Source organism: Rhinoderma darwinii, chromosome 2 (genome assembly GCF_050947455.1).
Source record: "Rhinoderma darwinii isolate aRhiDar2 chromosome 2, aRhiDar2.hap1, whole genome shotgun sequence".
NCBI classification, from domain to species: Eukaryota; Metazoa; Chordata; class Amphibia; order Anura; family Rhinodermatidae; genus Rhinoderma; species Rhinoderma darwinii.
Genome location: NC_134688.1, coordinates 221,369,058 through 221,387,651, shown reverse-complemented (window position 1 = coordinate 221,387,651; position 18,594 = coordinate 221,369,058). Strand labels below are relative to the sequence as shown.

At 43.0% G+C, this 18,594-nt stretch overlaps 1 protein-coding gene across 2 annotated transcripts in view; it reads right to left on the bottom strand.

Annotated features, from left to right (window-relative positions):
* Positions 1-8,248: 8,248 nt before the first annotated feature.
* Positions 8,249-18,594, bottom strand: part of RCC1L (RCC1 like) — a 55,156-nt gene continuing 44,810 nt past the window's right edge. Inside the window, exons 11-13 of one of the 2 annotated variants that reach the window (XR_012881432.1) lie at positions 16,704-16,789; positions 15,634-15,765; positions 8,249-10,081 (exon numbers count right to left, since the gene is read on the bottom strand). Coding sequence is in view for 1 of the 2 variants with exons in the window: in XM_075852888.1 (XP_075709003.1) it covers positions 15,688-15,765; positions 16,704-16,789 (164 nt within the window). In the remaining variant the exon portion in view is untranslated. Of the gene's footprint in view, positions 10,082-14,786; positions 15,766-16,703; positions 16,790-18,594 lie in introns of those variants that run through there. The other variant, XM_075852888.1, reaches the window with a different exon arrangement.

Below are 18,594 nucleotides of genomic sequence, written 5' to 3'. Positions count from 1 at the left end.
AGTCATTTATGTTGTTACTATGTGAATGTCAAAGTTATGCTGGTGTTCCATTAAGAATACTTGTTCCTAAAAAAAAATTTCTTTTCATTTCAGATTTCTGTCAACAGAGGAGAGTTATTCATCCCTGCACCTGCAATTCCGGGTTGGCAAATCCACTATTTCAGGAATTGTCAGGTGCACATGCCAGGTGATCTGGCAGTATTTGCAGCCCATCGTGATGCCCAGTCCGACTCGGGAGATTTGGTTTGCAGGTGGCAGCAGGCTTTCAATCTGTGGCCAATTTCCCCAATTGCATAGCGCCGTCGACGGTAAGCATGTACGTGTGCAGCAGCCATCGCGGTCAGGATCACATTACTTCAACTACAAGAAGTATTTTTCCGTGGTCCTGATGGCGGTGGCTGATGCCTCGTACAAGTTTGTTGCTATTGACGTCGGCGCATATGGAAGCACTGGTGACTCCCGGGCGCTACTGACCTCGGATTTAGGGAAGCAAATCCTGCTAGATCAGGTAACTCTACCTCCACCCCAACCTCTTCCGGGTACCACGCATCCAGTCCCTTTCGTGATGGTATCGGATTAGGCTTTTCCACTGATGCCCAACCTGCTGCGCCCATACCCACGGAGGAGACTAGATGGCCGGAGGAGGGTCTTCAATGAGAGGCTGAGCCGGGAATGACGCTTCGTGGAGTGCCCCTTTGGGATCATGGTTAGTAAGTGGAGGGTCTTCACCTGTGCCCTTCAGTTGGATGCGTCCACAGTTGATGGGGTCATTAAAGCTGCCTGTGTTTTCCACAACTATGTTAGGGATCAGGAGCGAGGTGACGTTGAGGTGGAGACACAGACAGCTTTCCGTGACGCCCACATCAACTGGGGCTTAGGAAGACCATCCAACCGTGGAGTATAGGTGAGAGATGCCTTCACGGACTACTTCATGAGTCTCGAAGGTGCCGTGCCCCGGCAGGATTCCAGGCACACTATTCAGCAGCCGATCCCGGACTAGGCCCAAGTGTATTGTGTGTTGTAATTACGAAATTGTGGCTATTAAGCCAAATTAACATCCTTCCCCACTTTCTGTGCACTATGTATGTGATATATTTTGCAATGTGTTGTGTCGGTGTGAATAAAACATCAATGTTTCGTGCCAAGTTGTACAGTTCGACCACACTAAAAAAAAACAAAAAAAAACAAAAAACGTATGTGTTGTCTTGCTTTGTCCTTGAACGTTGCTTTGTAGTGTTGTCGTGCTCCCTTTTTTAACACCAAAACACATGGGACATGTTACATTTGGAGAAATAATGTTTAATCGTGACAACATAACGTTAATGCATAAACCAAAAGGTAACACTTTACCTGAAACACAAAGATGCTCCTTGTCGATATAAAACATATTGTTGGCAAACATATTTACATCACCTCCACCCAGACAAAACGACGATTACATATGGGTAAATCGGGGAGGAGAGTCATATGTTGAGGCAGGTGGAAAATTTGGGGGGTAACTTGGCTGATAACCACTTGTGCTGTATTGGGAGGGTGGGTAAGGGTAGGAGGATTGGGCAAAATAGTAACCAGCAGAGGGATTGGATTGGGAGGGCGGGGGGTTTGTGGGCTCCGTCTGGGTGGAGGCATTTTGCCATCTCGGGCTATGGGGCATCTGGGAACGCCCCCCCTACGGCCCGCGGCCCTATTTTATGTTGGCAATTAACTCCTCAACAGGGGGCATGTGGACAGCGAGCTCGAAGACTGTCACCGCCGCCTGAACGTAGCTGACATCCTGGGAGAGTTCTGGTGGCAGCCGACGGCAACGAGAGGCTATGCCATAGCCAAAATAAGCGAACTCATCGTCGCCGTGGACCCTCCGGATAAAGGACATGGCGTCTGACTCGACCTCGAGTTGCCTGTCCATTGTCCGGAGGGTTCTTCGAGTACGCTGTCGGGTGGAAGGTGTCCGGGTGGGGGGAGCCGGACCTGTTGGGGATGCCCTTGGCAAAGGGGCAGCAGCAGCAGCAGGTGCTTCCATGTTGTCGTCCGACCCCTCTGCTGCTGGGGCCCGCCATGAAGGACCAGCCTCATCCTCGGAGTGGTCCTCTGCTTCGGGTGTTGCTTGATGGGAGGTAGATGGAGTGGCTTCCCACTCCTGCTGTTCCTCCTGATCAACAGGGTGCCCTTCCATTCGTCTACCTACGTTTCCAGTGGATCTAGGGTAAAGTAAAAAAATAAATTTATAATGCAATGCCTGTTGTGACCGCAACTAACATGTGTATTTGCATCGTAAATATTTGTCAACAACAACATATTCCACACGCACTAATAGGACATGAAACACATTCCTTAAACAAACACCTAGGGCAGAATTAGCTGTTAATGTTCCTTTGCTAGCCTGACAACTTGCATGACGCTTGGCGTGGTCCTCGAAATATTGCTTGCAATGCAAAGCAACCCCAAATCCTATGCTCCTTCATGACACTGCCAGTGTTGTGGTAGACAGTAAACAGGGGGTACCATTGTTATGTGAAATCAGGAAAATGTGTCGGTTCCAGTGAGAAGGCCATTTAGGGGCTCACATGAACATGTATGCTCTCTATAATGTCCCACGTTATCTGGACATCTCCACACACACCCACATTGAATGTTATCAAGATGCAGTTCAAACATCTCCATCATGAAGAAACCATAAAATGACAAGCAACAGTTGTGTTTGGGATGACAAAGTCCACATTGGAAAATGGTCTGGGAGGAATTAACCTGACCAAAATGACTACAAGATGTATTCAGTAAAGGGATGCCAACAAATGACCAGCATGTGTTGTGTGTGAATTGTCAGCCCTTCCGAAGAAAATGTACACAAACTTACTGGCGTAGTGCCCTGTTGGGCAGGAGGAACAGCAGCTCCTGATGGAAAGGACACTGCGAGTCTTGGGAGGTAGAGGACCCACTCCTCTCAGCCTTACGAATCTCCCTTTGGAAGCGGTCCCTCACGCTTTTCCAGCGATTCTGCAGATCGTTTTCTGATAAATAATACAAAAACAAACAGTCAATACCGAAACATCATAGTATACCTTTATGGAAGTGGCACTTGATTTGGTTGTTTGGTAAGAAACACAATTGTGCTTGAAACACCACAATTGCTAAGATGCGTCTGTATGCAGGAAAATTTTGGTTGCTCCTCAGAGGCGTCCCAGACTGTCCTCAGTAAAGCATTGTTCCTCACATACACAGCATTTGTCGTTCAAACGCCACAACCTCATTAAGGTCAAAGAACCTATGTGTAGATATTATGAACACTCACCAATAACCCCTTGCTCGTTGTTTGATCGAGCCATCCAAATCGCGGTACAGCGCTTTACAGATTTCTTCCCACGCATCCTGGCGGAGGCCTCGGTTGCTGTATCCTGAGTTGCTCTTATCCCAGATGTTGGGTCGCGCATGCACCTTTAAGAAAAAAGCACAGATAAATTAGCAGAACTCTTAGCTTAGCACGCAAATTTAGTCATCACAAACGAGTGTAGACAAAGGCCCATTTTGCCTCCTCAGGTTTTCTTGAGTGTACTTACAGAAACCAGAAACACAAACATGCTACGCTCCTGATTTGAAATCCTTACAACACAAACACTTTAAGAACATGTGGCTACTAAGGTTACTTTGAAACACAAGGAATGACCAATTGTGTGGGGTTTACACGATGCTGTGCTCCAAACACAGAACAAACAAATGCACGTCGTCACTTTAAAAAATCTCAACCAGCGAGTGGACATTTGTCACACACTTTAGCACACCATGAAGTAGTCCCAAATATGCAGGCAAAACTCCACCTACAAGTTACATACACACTTAAAGAGACTCTGTCACCACATTATAAGTGCCCTATCTCCTATATAAGGAGATCGGCGCTGTAATGTAGGTGACAGTAATGTTTTTTATTTAAAAAACCGATCTTTTTTCACAACGTTAGGAGTGATTTTAGTTTATGCTAATGAGCTTTCTTAATGCCCAAGTGGGCGTACTTTTACTTTTGACCAAGTGGGCGTTGTACAGAGGAGTGCATGACGCTGACCAATCGGCATCACGCACTCCTCTCCATTCATTTACACTGCACTAGCGATATAGTGATATCACGATGTGCAGCCTCATACACAAGCCCTAACATTACTACAGTGTCCTGATAATGAATACACATGACCATCCAGCCTGGACGTCATGTGTACTCAGAATCCTGACACTTCTGAATCTTTTCTGTGAGATTTACAGCAACGGATACGAAATCTCGCGAGATTACGAGGTAAACGAGATTTCGTATACGTTGCTGTAAATCTCACAGAAAAGAGTCAGAAGTGTCAGGATTCTGAGTACACATGACGTCGAGGCTGGATGGTCATGTGTATTCATTATCAGGACACTGTAGTAATGTTAGGGCTTGTGTATGAGGCTGCACATCGTTATATCACTATATCGCTAGTGCAGTGTAAATGAATGGAGAGGAGTGCATGATGCCGATTGGTCAGCGTCATACACTCCTCTGTACAACGCCCACTTGGTCGAAAGTAAAAGTACGCCCACTTGGGCATTAAGAAAGCTCATTAGCATAAACTAAAATCACTCCTAACGTTGTGAAAAAAGATCGGTTTTTTAAATAAAAAGCATTACTGTCACCTACATTACAGCGCCCATCTCCTTATATAGGAGACAGGGCACTTATAATGTGGTGACAGAGTCTCTTTAACAAAACCAAAGACAGGTATAGAGTGTTTCAATACATAGAATCACCACATGAAAACACACAGTGTCAAGTTAATAACTGCTGCACATACGCCGTGAGGTGTGAGGGCGTAAAATGGCACCTGTACATCCTGCAAACAACATGCATGCTTCCAAAGCGTTGCAAAAATATGATACAGTGCATAGTGGCAGGTAAATTGCAATAACGTATAGGAATATATGCAAATGTAAGGAACACATTACCTCACATTAACAAAACTGTCTAGACACATCTTTGCTCTGGCATACTGTCTGCAGCTTTAACCAAAACATTTTAGCCCTAAAAACATGGAAACTCCAAAACATTGATAATTGTTGGTTCAATCTGGTCCTTACCTCGCTAATTAGGGCATCCACATCTATGTGCATCCTCTTGTAGGGTTGGGGTGCCATGATGAACCTCCTGGTAATTGCTTTTTCAAATTCCTTACTTCTGCACTAAACTGGCCTTTCAAAATGTCGGCTTAGGCAACACCCCTTGGGGGAGTGTTTCCCAGGTTTCAGGCGTAATTCGAGGCGTATTTTGAGGCGTAAACGCCTCAAAATACGCTCCAAACGCCTGGACACTGTTTTTTCAACATTCCATTGACTTCAATGGATTTACGCTCTGTCAATTACGGCTGAAGAATTGCCCTGCACTTCTTTTTACGAGGCGTAATTTTATGCGTCGTAATTGCCCAACAACGCGTAAAATTACGCCTCGTGGGAACAGTACAGCGTCATACCCATAGAAAGTAATGGGCAGATGTTTGCCGACGTATTTGAGCCGTATTTTCAGACGTAAAACGAGGCATAATACGCCTCGTTTACGTCTGAAAATAGGTCGTGTGAACCGAGCCTAAGGCCAAAACTAGGCTCGGTCCTTAAGGGCTTAATGCAGTTCAAGATTTGGATTATAAAAGGATCTGTAAAACTGAACCAAAACTATCAAAATGCTCCAAAAGGCTATAAGTAGTTTGTGAGCCCGATGTTTATCTTGTTGAAACTGGTCATGCGACCAAGAAAAGAGTAGGTCAAACGTATTATAGATGTGGTTGTGTTATATACAGTATATTAGATTTTGTGAAAAGTTTGTGTTTCGATAACTGAAAGTTGAAACCCAAGTGTATGACCTCTCTCTCTGCTCTGGACTGGTTGAACGGTGATACAAAAGAAAAAAAAATACATTAAATCCAGGATCCTAAAATAGACGGTGTGAACTCCTATAACTGTGTAGTGGTAGCAGATGTACATTCCTTCACAAGAATATTGAAGCTGTTCTTTACTCTAGGAGGATTTTCATTGAAACCCCACTTGTGATTGGATCGACTGGCCAGAAAGTGGCATCATCGGTGCCCTGGGGTAATTACAGTTAGAAATGCCATAGTATGAAAATCCTGATCACAATATAACAAGGCGAGTTTTATTGTTAAAATTTCCATTGGGGATATAGACATACAATGCATCTCCATGGGACGTAACTACAAACAAATCTTGTGATTCTCTGATCCTGCAGATGTGCTGGTAACCGACCTACCGTGACATTCTTTTTAGATTGTAAGGAACAATAGGATGAACACACAAACTGCTGACTTAGTTAAAGAGGCTCTGTCACCAGATTTTGCAACCCCTATCTGCTATTGCAGCAGATCGGCGCTGCAATGTAGATTACAGTAACGTTTTTATTTTTAAAAAACTAGCATTTTTGGCCAAGTTATGACCATTTTTGTAGTTATGCAAATGAGGCTTGCAAAAGTCCAAGTGGGCGTGTATTATGTGCGTACATCGGGGCGTTTTTACTACTTTTACTAGCTGGCCGTTCTGATGAGAAGTATCATCCACTTCTCTTCAGAACGCCCAGCTTCTGGCAGTGCAAAGACACAGCCGTGTTCTCGAGAGATCATGCTGTGACGTCACTCACAGGTCCTGCATCGTGTCAGACGAGCGGGGACACATCGGCACCAGAGGCTACAGATGATTCTGCAGCAGCATCGGCGTTTGCAGGTAAGTAGCTACATCGACTTACCTGCTAACGCCGATGCTGCTGCAGAATCAACTGAAGCCTCTGGTGCCGATGTGTCCGACACGATGCAGGACCTGTGAGTGACGACACAGATCTGCACTGCCAGAAGCTGGGCGTTCTGAAGAGAAGTGGATGATACTTCTCGTCAGAACGCCCAGCTAGTAAAAGTATTAAAAACGCCCCGATGTACGCACATAATACACGCCCACTTGGACTTTTACTTTTAAACACACCCACTTGGACTTTTGCAAGCCTCATTTGCATAACTACAAAAATGGTCATAACTTGGCCAAAAATGCTCGTTTTTTAAAAATAAAAACGTTACTGTAATCTACATTGCAGCGCCGATCTGCTGCAATAGCAGATAGGGGCTGCAAAATCTGGTGACAGAGCCTCTTTAACAATAAAACAAGTTTAACCAGTTCAGGACCGGGCTATTTTGAGTCTTCAGGACCAGACACCATTTAGCCATTTTTAACACGCGTTAGTTAAACGGCCTTAACTTTTTTATTTGCTGGGCTAGCGACGTGATTTTTGCGATGTTTTTTTGTAGACAATGCAGGTTTTATTTTTTAACATTTTTATACAAACCCTTTTTGCGATTTTAGAATTTCTAGGCTTAAAGTTTGAAAGAAATAGTAAAAAAATATGTGTTTATACATTTCAGCAAATTTTTTTATTAATTATTTTTTGTTCTTTTACACCTTAGTTTTCCACTGTAACTGGGGCTGCCGGGGACCAGACATTCTACTGCCTGATCGCTCGGGCACAAGCTAAAATCCGCGCTGTAAATATGGCGCAGGTTTTAAGGACCCCGACCGCCGGACTTTTATATACAGCCGGTGGTCGGGAACCGGTTAATAACATTATACAGTAGACAATACTAAATAGACAATAGATAAAACAAAAAAGTTAGTCAGCATAATATAAAGAATTTACTTTGCTTTTGATCTCTTCCCGGGTACTCCTTTCTCTCAGGGGGGAGGAACCTTTTTTTCTGCCAAGGGCCATTTGGATATTTCTAATATCATTTGCGGGCCATACAGAATTATTAATTTAAAAATGAGCCTGCTATATTTGGTCAAATATTTAATTAATTCACCCTTAACGGCTGGAACGGTTTGGTGAGGCGTGGTGAGATGGTCTGAGTAGGCTGCGACTAGCGGCAAATGCATGAGACCTCAGCTAATTTACTAAATTTTAGGAGCAGGAGGAGGGCAGACGGAGCCAAGTAGTGTCATTCACTACTAGTAAATGAGGCGGTGGTCTGAGTGAGGTCGGTGCGTGCCGGCTCGGGAATGGACCAGTCCAGTCATCTAACCTCACTGATCAGGAACCAGTCAGGAAGCAGGGTTCCGGTCAGGAAACAGGGAGGAATAAAGTAACTGCCTACACACCACACAGGTTGTAGCTTATATCAAAATGGTTACAGTATAGGTGCGGTTTTGATACCCCAATTAGTGGCGGATTTCCCTTAATAACCCCCCCATAAGATCTTTCCATTTGAAAATGGAGAATAGCATACAAAATGGAAGGAGTCACACCCTACATTCATAGGAAATGTGTTATTAAAAACAATTGAAGAAAAACACAGAAGCCACGGTTTATTTTCATTATCTCTGAAGTACATACAGGCTTCTAATAGAAATAAATATAGGATCTGTGTGTTCAGTTTACAGAGAGATCATAACCTTCTGCAGCTACATTAGATATATGTCGGCCGAACTCGCCAAATTGAATGATGGCGTCTCGACTCTCCCCCGATGACATACAAATTTTAACATGCCCAATCCTTTTGTACATGAGTAGATCAGCCTCCTACTCCCCATTGAAAACAAATGCATGCATATGGGTGATTCGTTAGGAATAGCTGTCGGCCAAATGATCGTTTGGCTGACAGCTATCTAAAGTGTATGACCAGCTATAATGTTACTTCCATTCACTGAAGATTTCATTTTTATTATCTGTTCAACAATTCGATAAGGCACCAAAAAAAGGTTCAGATTAGGCACAGAAATAAAATGTGATACAGGACAATTTTATACAGAAAAATATAGACGAGTATCTTAACTGGTACACGGTCCCAACACTAACCTATTCCAATCACATCTTTCCTGCGCTGGTGAGACGTGGAAGAGAAGCTTCACAATTTCCTAAACACACACAGCTTTGATTTGCATTAGAGGTGGTGCTTTAGAATATATCCCTTTTTCTTGCAAGGGTCCCACAATGATAAGCAGTCACAGGGTGTCTTACAGATGGGACCCCTAGCAATAAGCTGTAGTCTGTGGGGGGATTGAGCAGCAAGTGTTCAACTACCCTGCAGCATCACCACAGGAAAAATGAAGCATTACTCCTGTGGGACCTCCCACTATTGAATTAAACTATTCCTAAAGGACATACAAATAGGGTTTGTCGTCTAAGGCAGACAACCTTTTAAACCATAGAAGTATTCAATATATATATATATATATACACCATTAAAATATGTTATTGAGTATATTGCCCAGCCTTTCTCTTGATCTTACGCTGATATTAGTGAATTAAAATATACATTCATGGCTTATAAAATGAAGTCACTGATGCTTCTTTAAGGCTAGAACAATTGTATTATTTGGTTACATTTAACAATTTTACGCTGAAAGTTTTAAATTTCACCACACCCATCTTTTCAGAAATTATTTAGCATTTGCCTCATGCAGCTATTGGGACCGGTTTATGTTTCTGACAACACACACCCTGTGAATCCAACCATTGTGTTTGCTGTATAGATACTTAATGTGATAACATGTAATTATACGAACTAGAATGGCTGAATTCTGTCTGCCATCATTTTATAATAACTTATTTACGGTCATTTCAACTTTTTGTTTTCCCATTAGTGAACAAGGCAATTTTAACCTAAAATGCAATTTGTTTGATTTCCTTATTTAGTCTCCTTTTATCAAAAATAAAATCGCGACCCCTTTTCTTTAGAATGGATCATGCAAATTTGCGCTGAATATGGCTACTTGCTCTTGGGGCGGTTTCTCTGCATTGTGCGTTCTCCCATCCAAAACCTGATGCTCTGTGCAATGAATTGGGCATTTCTATAGGAGAAAGTTACTGTGCTCTAATTTTTTTTCCTCCACCTGGATAGGCTCAAAAAATTGTTCCGAGGCACATCCTTAACAAGAGCGAACGTGCACTCCCAAGTGAGCCGAACTGTATTGTGGGAAGGTAAGAGGATGTGCTACGCTGGGTGCTGGCAAACGTCATAGGGGAGCTGTTCCGCGCCACCTTCTTTCTTCCTTAGCATTTTGGGAGATCTGGAATGGCTTGTTACTATGGAGGAAAATAAAGGTACAGTACAAATAAATGTAAAACAGACAATTTTATTTGGGGTGAGCTCCTTTCTAGACACAACATAATTTAGTTTTTTGTTTTTTTTGGTTCTGAAGTGACAGTTACACTTTAAACAATACATTTTTTAAAAGAATATGTAAATTCAAGTCTAGAAATGTCTTAATTCTTTGCTAGTGTTCTCCTTACTGCAATACGGACATGATCTGAGAACATGTAAAGGAAATACATGTCTATATTCACAAAAAGTCTCAGCCATGACCTTACCACACATAGAGACACAGCTTGACCGCAATAGTCTATCAGATGCTTGGGAAATGATATCACTATGGATGAAAAGTCACTGCAATTGTCTGCTGCAGTCATGTGACATGACGTCGCTATGGATGACACATCATCACAGTTGAAAGTCAAGATCACAGCAGTAGAACCGATTGCATTGGACTAAAATAGACTCTGTCACCAGATTATAAGTGCCCTATCTCCTACATAATCTGATCGGTGCTGTAATGTAGATAACAGTGGTTTTTATTTTGAAAAACGATCATTTTTGAGCAAGTTATGAGCAATTTTAGATTTATGCTAATGAGTTTCTTAATGACCAACTGGGCGTGTTTTTACTTTTGACCAAGTGGGAGTGGTACAGAGGAGTGTATCACTCTGACCAATCAGCGTCATACACTTCTCATTGTTCCAGCCCAGCTTCTTTCACTGCACAATCAGACTGTCCTGTGGATCATGCTGGGCTGGAACAATGAGAAGTGTATGATGCTGATTGGTCACTGATTGGTCAGCATCATACACTCCTCTGTACAACACCCAGTTGGTAAAAAGTAAAAACACGCCCAGTTGGTCATTAAGAAACTCATTAGCATAAATCTAAGATTGCTCATAACTTGCTCAAAAATGATCGTTTTTCAAAATAAAAACCACTGTTGTTATCTACATTACAGCGCCAATCAGATTATGTAGGAGCTGGGGCACTTATAATCTGGTGGCAGAGCATCTTTAAATGATTTTCCCACGAGGGACATTTATGACATATCCACCTCTGGGACCCACACCTATGTCTTGAACGGGGTCCCTAAACCCCGTTCAACCTCTGTGTGTGTCGGCTGATTTCCGACCATGAAGGTGAAAACAGCGTAGCTCGCGGAGCTACGCTGTTTTCGTAAGCACCATAGAACTGAATGGTAGTTACGGAAACAGCGCAGCTCGCATGCTACGCTGCTTCCGTAACTGCTATTCAGTACTATGGGAGTTACGGATCAACGTAGCTCAGCGTGCTACGCTGTTTTTGTAACTCTCGACCATAAAGTCAGGAAGTGGCCGGGAGTCAGCGATAGCAGACAAAGTTAGAATGGGGTTTACGGGTCCTCGTTCTAGAGATAGGTGCGGGTCCCGAATCTATCTGACATTTATGACATATCCTGTGGATAGATCATAAATGTCCCTCGTGGGAAAACCCCTTTAAGAATAATTTTTAAGGAGATTATAATAGAAATGTTTTTTTTTTTTAGAGTTTCTCTTGTGTAATTAAAACGTTGCTTCTTAACCCCTCAAAGACCATGCTAATTTGAGTTTTTCCTTCTGCCTTCCAAAAGCCATAACTTTTTTATTTCTTCGTTGTCATAGCCATCTCAGAGCTTGATTTTTGCGAGACAAGTTGTAGTTTTTCATGGCACCATTTATTGCACCGCATAACGTACTGGGAAGATGCAAAAAAATTATTTGTGGGGTAAAATTACACTATTCAAAATTACGCTATTACGCTAGCAGACGTGCGTCACAATAGGCATGTCTGCTAGTGGTAGAAGTTAGAACACGCCTCTCTGACGATGCCCGCACCACCAGAGAGGAACAGGAAAGCAGGGCGGTGGTCATGCGGTGAGGTTAGTGTGGTACTCACCACATGCCCTAGCCAACCTTAAACTAATCGGCCGACGCTAGTGAGGGATTAATTCTATAGCAAGGAGGGGTCGATCTAACTCACTGTAGAGGACTCTGTGGGGGGATAATAATATCCCCCCCATAGAGCACTCAGACGCTCAACCCCCCCCCCCCCTGCTGTATAATACTGAGGGCTCTTTGGGGTATGGAGGAATTATTCCCCCCTACATAGAGTCTCCTGCAGTCACTTATATGGTTAGACCCCCCTTTCAGTATAACCCCCCCCCCCTTCCCGCAGAGCCCTCAGTAGTTACTAATATATTACAAGGAGAGGTTAGATTGTCTGACTGACTGCTGGAGGCTCTATGGGAGGGATATCCCCCCCCCCCCTCGACACAGAGACATCAGTGTCAGACACTCAAACTCCCCTATAGAGCCCTCAGCAGTGAGTCAGACAATCTGACCTCCCCTTGCAATATACCCCCCCATACAGCCCTCAGTAGTTATTTTACTATAAGGGGAAAGGTGTCTGACTACTTAAAGGGGTTTTTCCACCATGAACATTTATGACATATCCACAGGATATGCCATAAATGTCAAAACGATGCGGGTCCCATCTCTGGGACCTGCATCTATTTCTAGAACGGGGCCCCCTTTCTACCACTTTCTGCTCTCACTGCCTCCCGGCCACTTCCTGACTTCATGGTCGGGAGTTACGAAAACAGCGTAGCTCGCTGAGCTACACTCTTTCCGTAAGCCCCATAGAACCGAATTTCAGTTACAAAAACAGTGTAGCTCGCATGCTACGCTGCTCGAGTAACTGCCATTTACTTCTATGAGTGTTACGGAAAGTCCATTAAGTCAGGAAGTGGCTGGGAGGCAGCGAGAGCAGAAAGAGGTAGAACAGGATTTAGGGGGCCCTGTTCTAGAGATAGGTGCGGGTCCCAGAGGACAGGATCCACAGGATAGGTCATAAATGTCCCTCATGGGAAAACCCCTTTAAAGTGTAACTAAACGTCTAAAAAACTTCTGACATGTCATAGTGAAATGTCAGAAGTTTTGATCGGTGGGGGTCCGAGCACAGAGACCCCCATGGATCGTTAAAACAAAGTGGCAGAAGCGCTCAGGTGACCGCTGATTTGGTGACCGTTTCTGATCTGCTTTTCTCGGAAAGCCGAAAAAGGGGTGTACGGACGTACACCACTCCGAGGAATGGCGATCAGAAACGAAGCGGCGCAGCATTCAATCGAGCACTCCTGCCGCTTCACTTTAGCGAAAAGTGAGGGTCTCAGTGCTTGGACGCCCCACCGATTAAAAGTTCTGACATATCACTATGACATGTCAAAAGTTTTTTAAAAGTTTAGTTATACTTTACAGAGAGGTGTTGCAATTTTTTATTATTATAGCATTATTATTATTATTTTTATTTCTTTAGTAAAACAGTGTATCAGTGTGTTTGGTGCAACTTTCTAAATACTTTTTATTAAAAATGATTTTTACTTTTTGAGATACAGCTGCTTTATATCCTATATACAGAGCAGCTGTATCTAGTGCTCAAACCTGTATTCATCAGGTCAGTGGCACTGACAGGTACAGTGTCAGCGGGTTGGGGGGGGGGGGGTTGAATTGCATGTGAGAGGGAAGGAGGGGGCCCAAGTTGTGTTAATCTACATGTGGTTCCTCTTTTTTGCTATAATAGCCTAATAAAAGTTACTATATATTCTTTAGGGTTAGTTGGGAAAAGGGTCTTTTTTGCCAAAAGCAAATGTGTATATAACAAGTTGTGTCAACAGAACAGGGCCCATGGTACACTTAATCCGCCACTGCCCTGACGTCACTATCCAGATATGGACTGTGGCATCAGGGGCGACGGGAACACTCTGGCCGGAGATTCCGCTTCTAGAGGTAACCGCGGACGTCACTGTCCTTATATGGACTGTGGCATTAGTGGCTCCTCCTGGAGGGAATCCCCGGCCACAGTGTCGGCAATTCTCTGGCCGGGGATTCCGCTGCTAGAGGAAGATACGGTGACGCTATCTACAGGGGAAGGTGGGGTAGCATTATATACAGTGGGGTGGTGCCATCTGCAGGTGGGGCATGGGTGGCACTAAATTCCGCTTCTGCTCCTCAGCCCGAGCACAGACCCCACCGATCGCTAAAATGAAGCAGCAGAAGAGCTTGGGTAAGCACTGTGCCGCTTCGTTTCTGATTGCCTCTCCTCGGAACGGTGTACAGTCTCAATAGAAAGTCCATGAGTCTGTAAATTGCTCGCTCGGCTTTACGAAAAACGATCAGAGAGAAAGTGGCGCATCGTTCACCTGAGCACTTCTGCAGCTTCGTTTTAGTGACTGTGGGGGTCCCGCTCCGATCAAAACTTCTGACATGTCAAAAGTTTTTTCAAAATGTAGTTCCACTTTAAAGTATTAGGGTAAAAACTGCCTTTACAACAGGAGTGATCCAATAATAGCTAACAAGTTGTGTGAAGATAGCTTGTGTCCACAATCCATTGACACAGTATGACAGTTGTGAACAATTGTTATACAGGTGTGAAATTTAAAATGTAATGGCATATTCATACGTTATTGTGGTTTTTCGCAAAATTATTGTGAATTTTGGCGCAAAAACTGCTGACACATGTGAATATATCTTTATTACTTTAAAGCATCAGCATCTATGAATGTACAGTAATTGTGTAAAAAAAATAAATAAATGCGCTCTATGTAACTTCCTATCAGATTCTTTATAGCATCTCCAAAGGAGTTTACGGTAATTTGAAGTGGACAAATGAGAAATATACTTTATGGAATAATATTTGCTTAGATCATTTCTTTATTTGGAGTTGTTTATTATAAAATGCTTTACATTTATAGTAAGCTATATTTATGCCATAAACACAGATCATTTAATAAAACTTGTTGCATTGTTTGTGGAGCTTCATCCACATGTTTTACACAGTATTATCGCTGTTTTACAAGATGGTTTAAAGGCTATATAAACGTTCGAAGACATTTTTTCTACTTAGGCCTCATGCACACAGCCGTGCACAGCCACCCTGCATTTTCGACCTGTGCTCTCATATAAAGTAAGGGCACACGGTCCATAAAAAGCAAAAGATAGGACAGGTCCTATATTTTGCAGAGGATTTCTACGGCCCGGAAACCTTCCCGCAATTATATGGGAAGGCGTCTCTGGTCAATAGAGGTGAATGGGTCCGTAATTATGCTCCGCAATTTCGAACAAATTCTACGGTCGTGCGCATGGAGCCCAAAACAATGTATTATAGTATTTAATGCAACTTTATAATTGGTTATTATTAAAAAATGTTTTTACTTTTTGAGATACAACTTCTATATATCTTCTATGCACTGAAACCCGAATCCGTCAGGTCAGCGGGACTGATGGCTTCTCGACAGCGGGTCCTGCGCGTCAGACCCGCTGTCACCGAAGTAGTCAGTCCCGCTGACCTGACGGATTTGGGTTTCAGCGCAAGATACACGTTCTATGTATCCAGCAAAGATAAAAGCTGTATCACAAGTAAAAATATTTTTTAAACCAATTACAAAGTTGCATTAAACACTATATTAAATTTTTTTTTTACTACAACAAAGTCTTCAAAGGTTTTCTTAGCCTGTAACAAGACCAACCTGAGGGAAAGCACATAACATAAGTATCATTGAACCCTGCATTATTCCTCTTCCTCAGGTAAAGGACTTCACAAGTGCTACCATGTGGTCAACACCACAGGCAACATCCACTACTTCTCCAGGTACAGTTACCTGCATGAAAGTAAAATTAGAATGAAAAAAAAAATGTTACGTTTTGCATAGAGTAACTTCATGGATCAACTGAATGCAAAAATATGGTTTTATGGGTGTGTTCACATCAGCGTTAGTTTAACCCCTCAGCGGAAAGGCAAACGGAAACCTCAGCTTCTGTTTCCCTCACCATTAAACTCAATGGTGACGGAAATCTAGCTAATGGTTTCCGTCTGTCACCGTTGACAGGGTTCCGTCGTTTTGACGGAACCAATAGCGCAGTCGACTGCGCTATTGATTCCGTCAAAACGACGGAACCCTGTTACAACGGTGACAGACGGAAACCATTAGCTAGGTTTCCGTCACCATTGAGTTCAATGGTGGGGGAAATGGAAGCTGAGGTTTCCGTTTGCCTTTCCGCTGAGTGCTTAACCCAACAGAACCCCTCAATGAAAGGGCAACCGCGATGTGAACAGGCCCTATGTTGTATAATATACATGCACATAAAAAGATAGTGGGCTTTTCACATAAACATATTACAATGAAGTGGGACAAGATAACTGGTTGTCCCACAATACACACACCTCAGTCCGATTAAGGCCCCGTTCACACAGAGTTTTTTCGACAGTTTTTTGACACGGAAACCGCGTCAGAAAATGCGCCAAAAAACGTCCAAACACGCCTCCCATTGATTTCAATGGGAGGTGGAGGCGTTTTTTTCCCGCGAGCGGTAAAAAGAAGCGACATGCCCTATCTTCGGGCGTTTATGTCTCTGACCTCCCATTGACATCTATGGGAGGCAGAGACAGCGTTTTTCACTGCGTTTTTGCCTGCAGTGCTCAATGGCCGCGGGCGAAAAACGCGGCAAACGCTGTGCAGGTAGATCAAAATCTGCCTCAAAATTCCAGACAGTGTGAACAGGGCCTAAGAGATCATAGATATCAAAGAAGGTATCTTACCCGCAATGGAAAATGCTGATCATCATATCTTCCAGTCCCTAAGCAGCCTCTGCTATTTTTACCCCAAATAAACAGCTCCCCAATATCTGCAGGAAAAAAAAAAAAAAGGAACACTTGAGAAAAATGTCTACTCTTTGTAGTGTCTAGGGCAGGGCCTAAGGGGATTCCCTCTTTGGAGTTCTTTGAATCTAGGCCTAGGCACTGGAGTTCCTAATCCTTCCACTACCAGGGATTTGTTGGACTATTTTAAACACACACAAAACCTGAATCGAAACAAAAAGCAAAAAAAAAAAAAAAAAGCACTTTAAACTCATGGGCGGTGTAATAACACTGTAATTTTGCATCAAAGATAACATTTTGTGAACAATACATAGAAATTTATGTTTGTGGTTAAATCTGACCCAAACAGAGCATTAGACGCACAACACCTTAAAAAAAAAGTACAGGGTGTGCAGAGTTCATACGTGCAAGTTATGTCACGAGTCTAAAGTCGATTAAATAGGCTGATTAGAGGCAGGGGACACAAAAATATGCTCTCCTCCAGAAGGAAGAATACTGTCTCTCTAGTGCCACATATAGGTGACTACCCTCGTATGTCAATGTCCGACCCTTTATAGAGCCTTGAAACTACATGGTTAATAGCCAAGCCAGAGTCAGCCGTTTGTAGACAGCATGGTTTCGGAGCAGATGCTCCTCATCAGTACAAAGTATGGTTCTGGTTGGCTGCGTGAGATGCCTTTGACAACTCCGAAACAGTGTTGTTTACATATTGTTATGGCTAGTGTTGGCACTAGAGAAAAAGTTTTCTACCTTCTGTTGGAGAGCTATTTTGCATACTTTAATACTGATAACAGGAACAAAAGTTCATGTTTCACACCCCTGGGGCAACTTTTTCTTGTTCTTTTATTTCTGCAGCTCCACCTCCCATACACAGACACCTACATAGAACCAGGAAAAAATAAATAAAAGCTTTTCAGTCGGCTCCCCAACTTCAAACAAGTGCTGCACCCCAAATACTGCACCCAAAGCTTTCACTTGAAAGCTTCTATTTTGGGGTTTAAATTTAAAGAGGCTCTGTCACCACATTATAAGTGCCCTATCTCCTACATAAAGAGATGGGCGCTATAATGTAGATGACAGCAGTCGTTTTTATTTAGAAAAACAATCTATTTTTACCACGTTATTAGCGAATTTTTCTTTATGCTAATGAGTTTCTCAATGGACAACTGGGCGTGTTTTTACTTTAAACCAAGTGGGCGTTGTACAGAGGAGTGTATGACGCTGACCAATCAGTGACCATTCAGCGTCATGCACTTCTCTCCATTCATTTACTCAGCACATAGGGATCCTGCTAGATCACTATGTGCTGTCTTACACATTAACGTTACTGTAGTGTTTAGACAGTGAATAGACATTCCTTCCAGCTAGGACGGGATGTCTATTCATAATCCCGACACTTCAGTAACTGTGGTACTTACAGCAGAGCAAGCGTAATTTCGCTGTAATCTGTCATTTACAGCGTGCTCTCGCGAGATTACGCTTGCTCTGCTGTAAGTACCACAGAAACATTACCGAAGTGTCGGGATTGTCTAAAGTTCTAAAGTAAAAACACGCCCAGTTGGGCATTAAGAAAGTAATTAGCATAAAAAAATCGCTCCTAACGTGGTGAAAATAGATAGTTTTTCTAAATAAAAATCACTGCTGTCACCTACATTATAGCGCCCATCTCCTTATGTAGGAGATAGGGCACTTATAATGTGGCGACAGAGCCTCTTTAAACACAATTCTAGACGCCGGAAAAGTATCAAGTCATGTAGTATTACATACATTCTTGTCAGCAAGAGTTCGAGGCATTGAAGAGGATTAGAAAAACATTGCTGCTTTCTTCTTG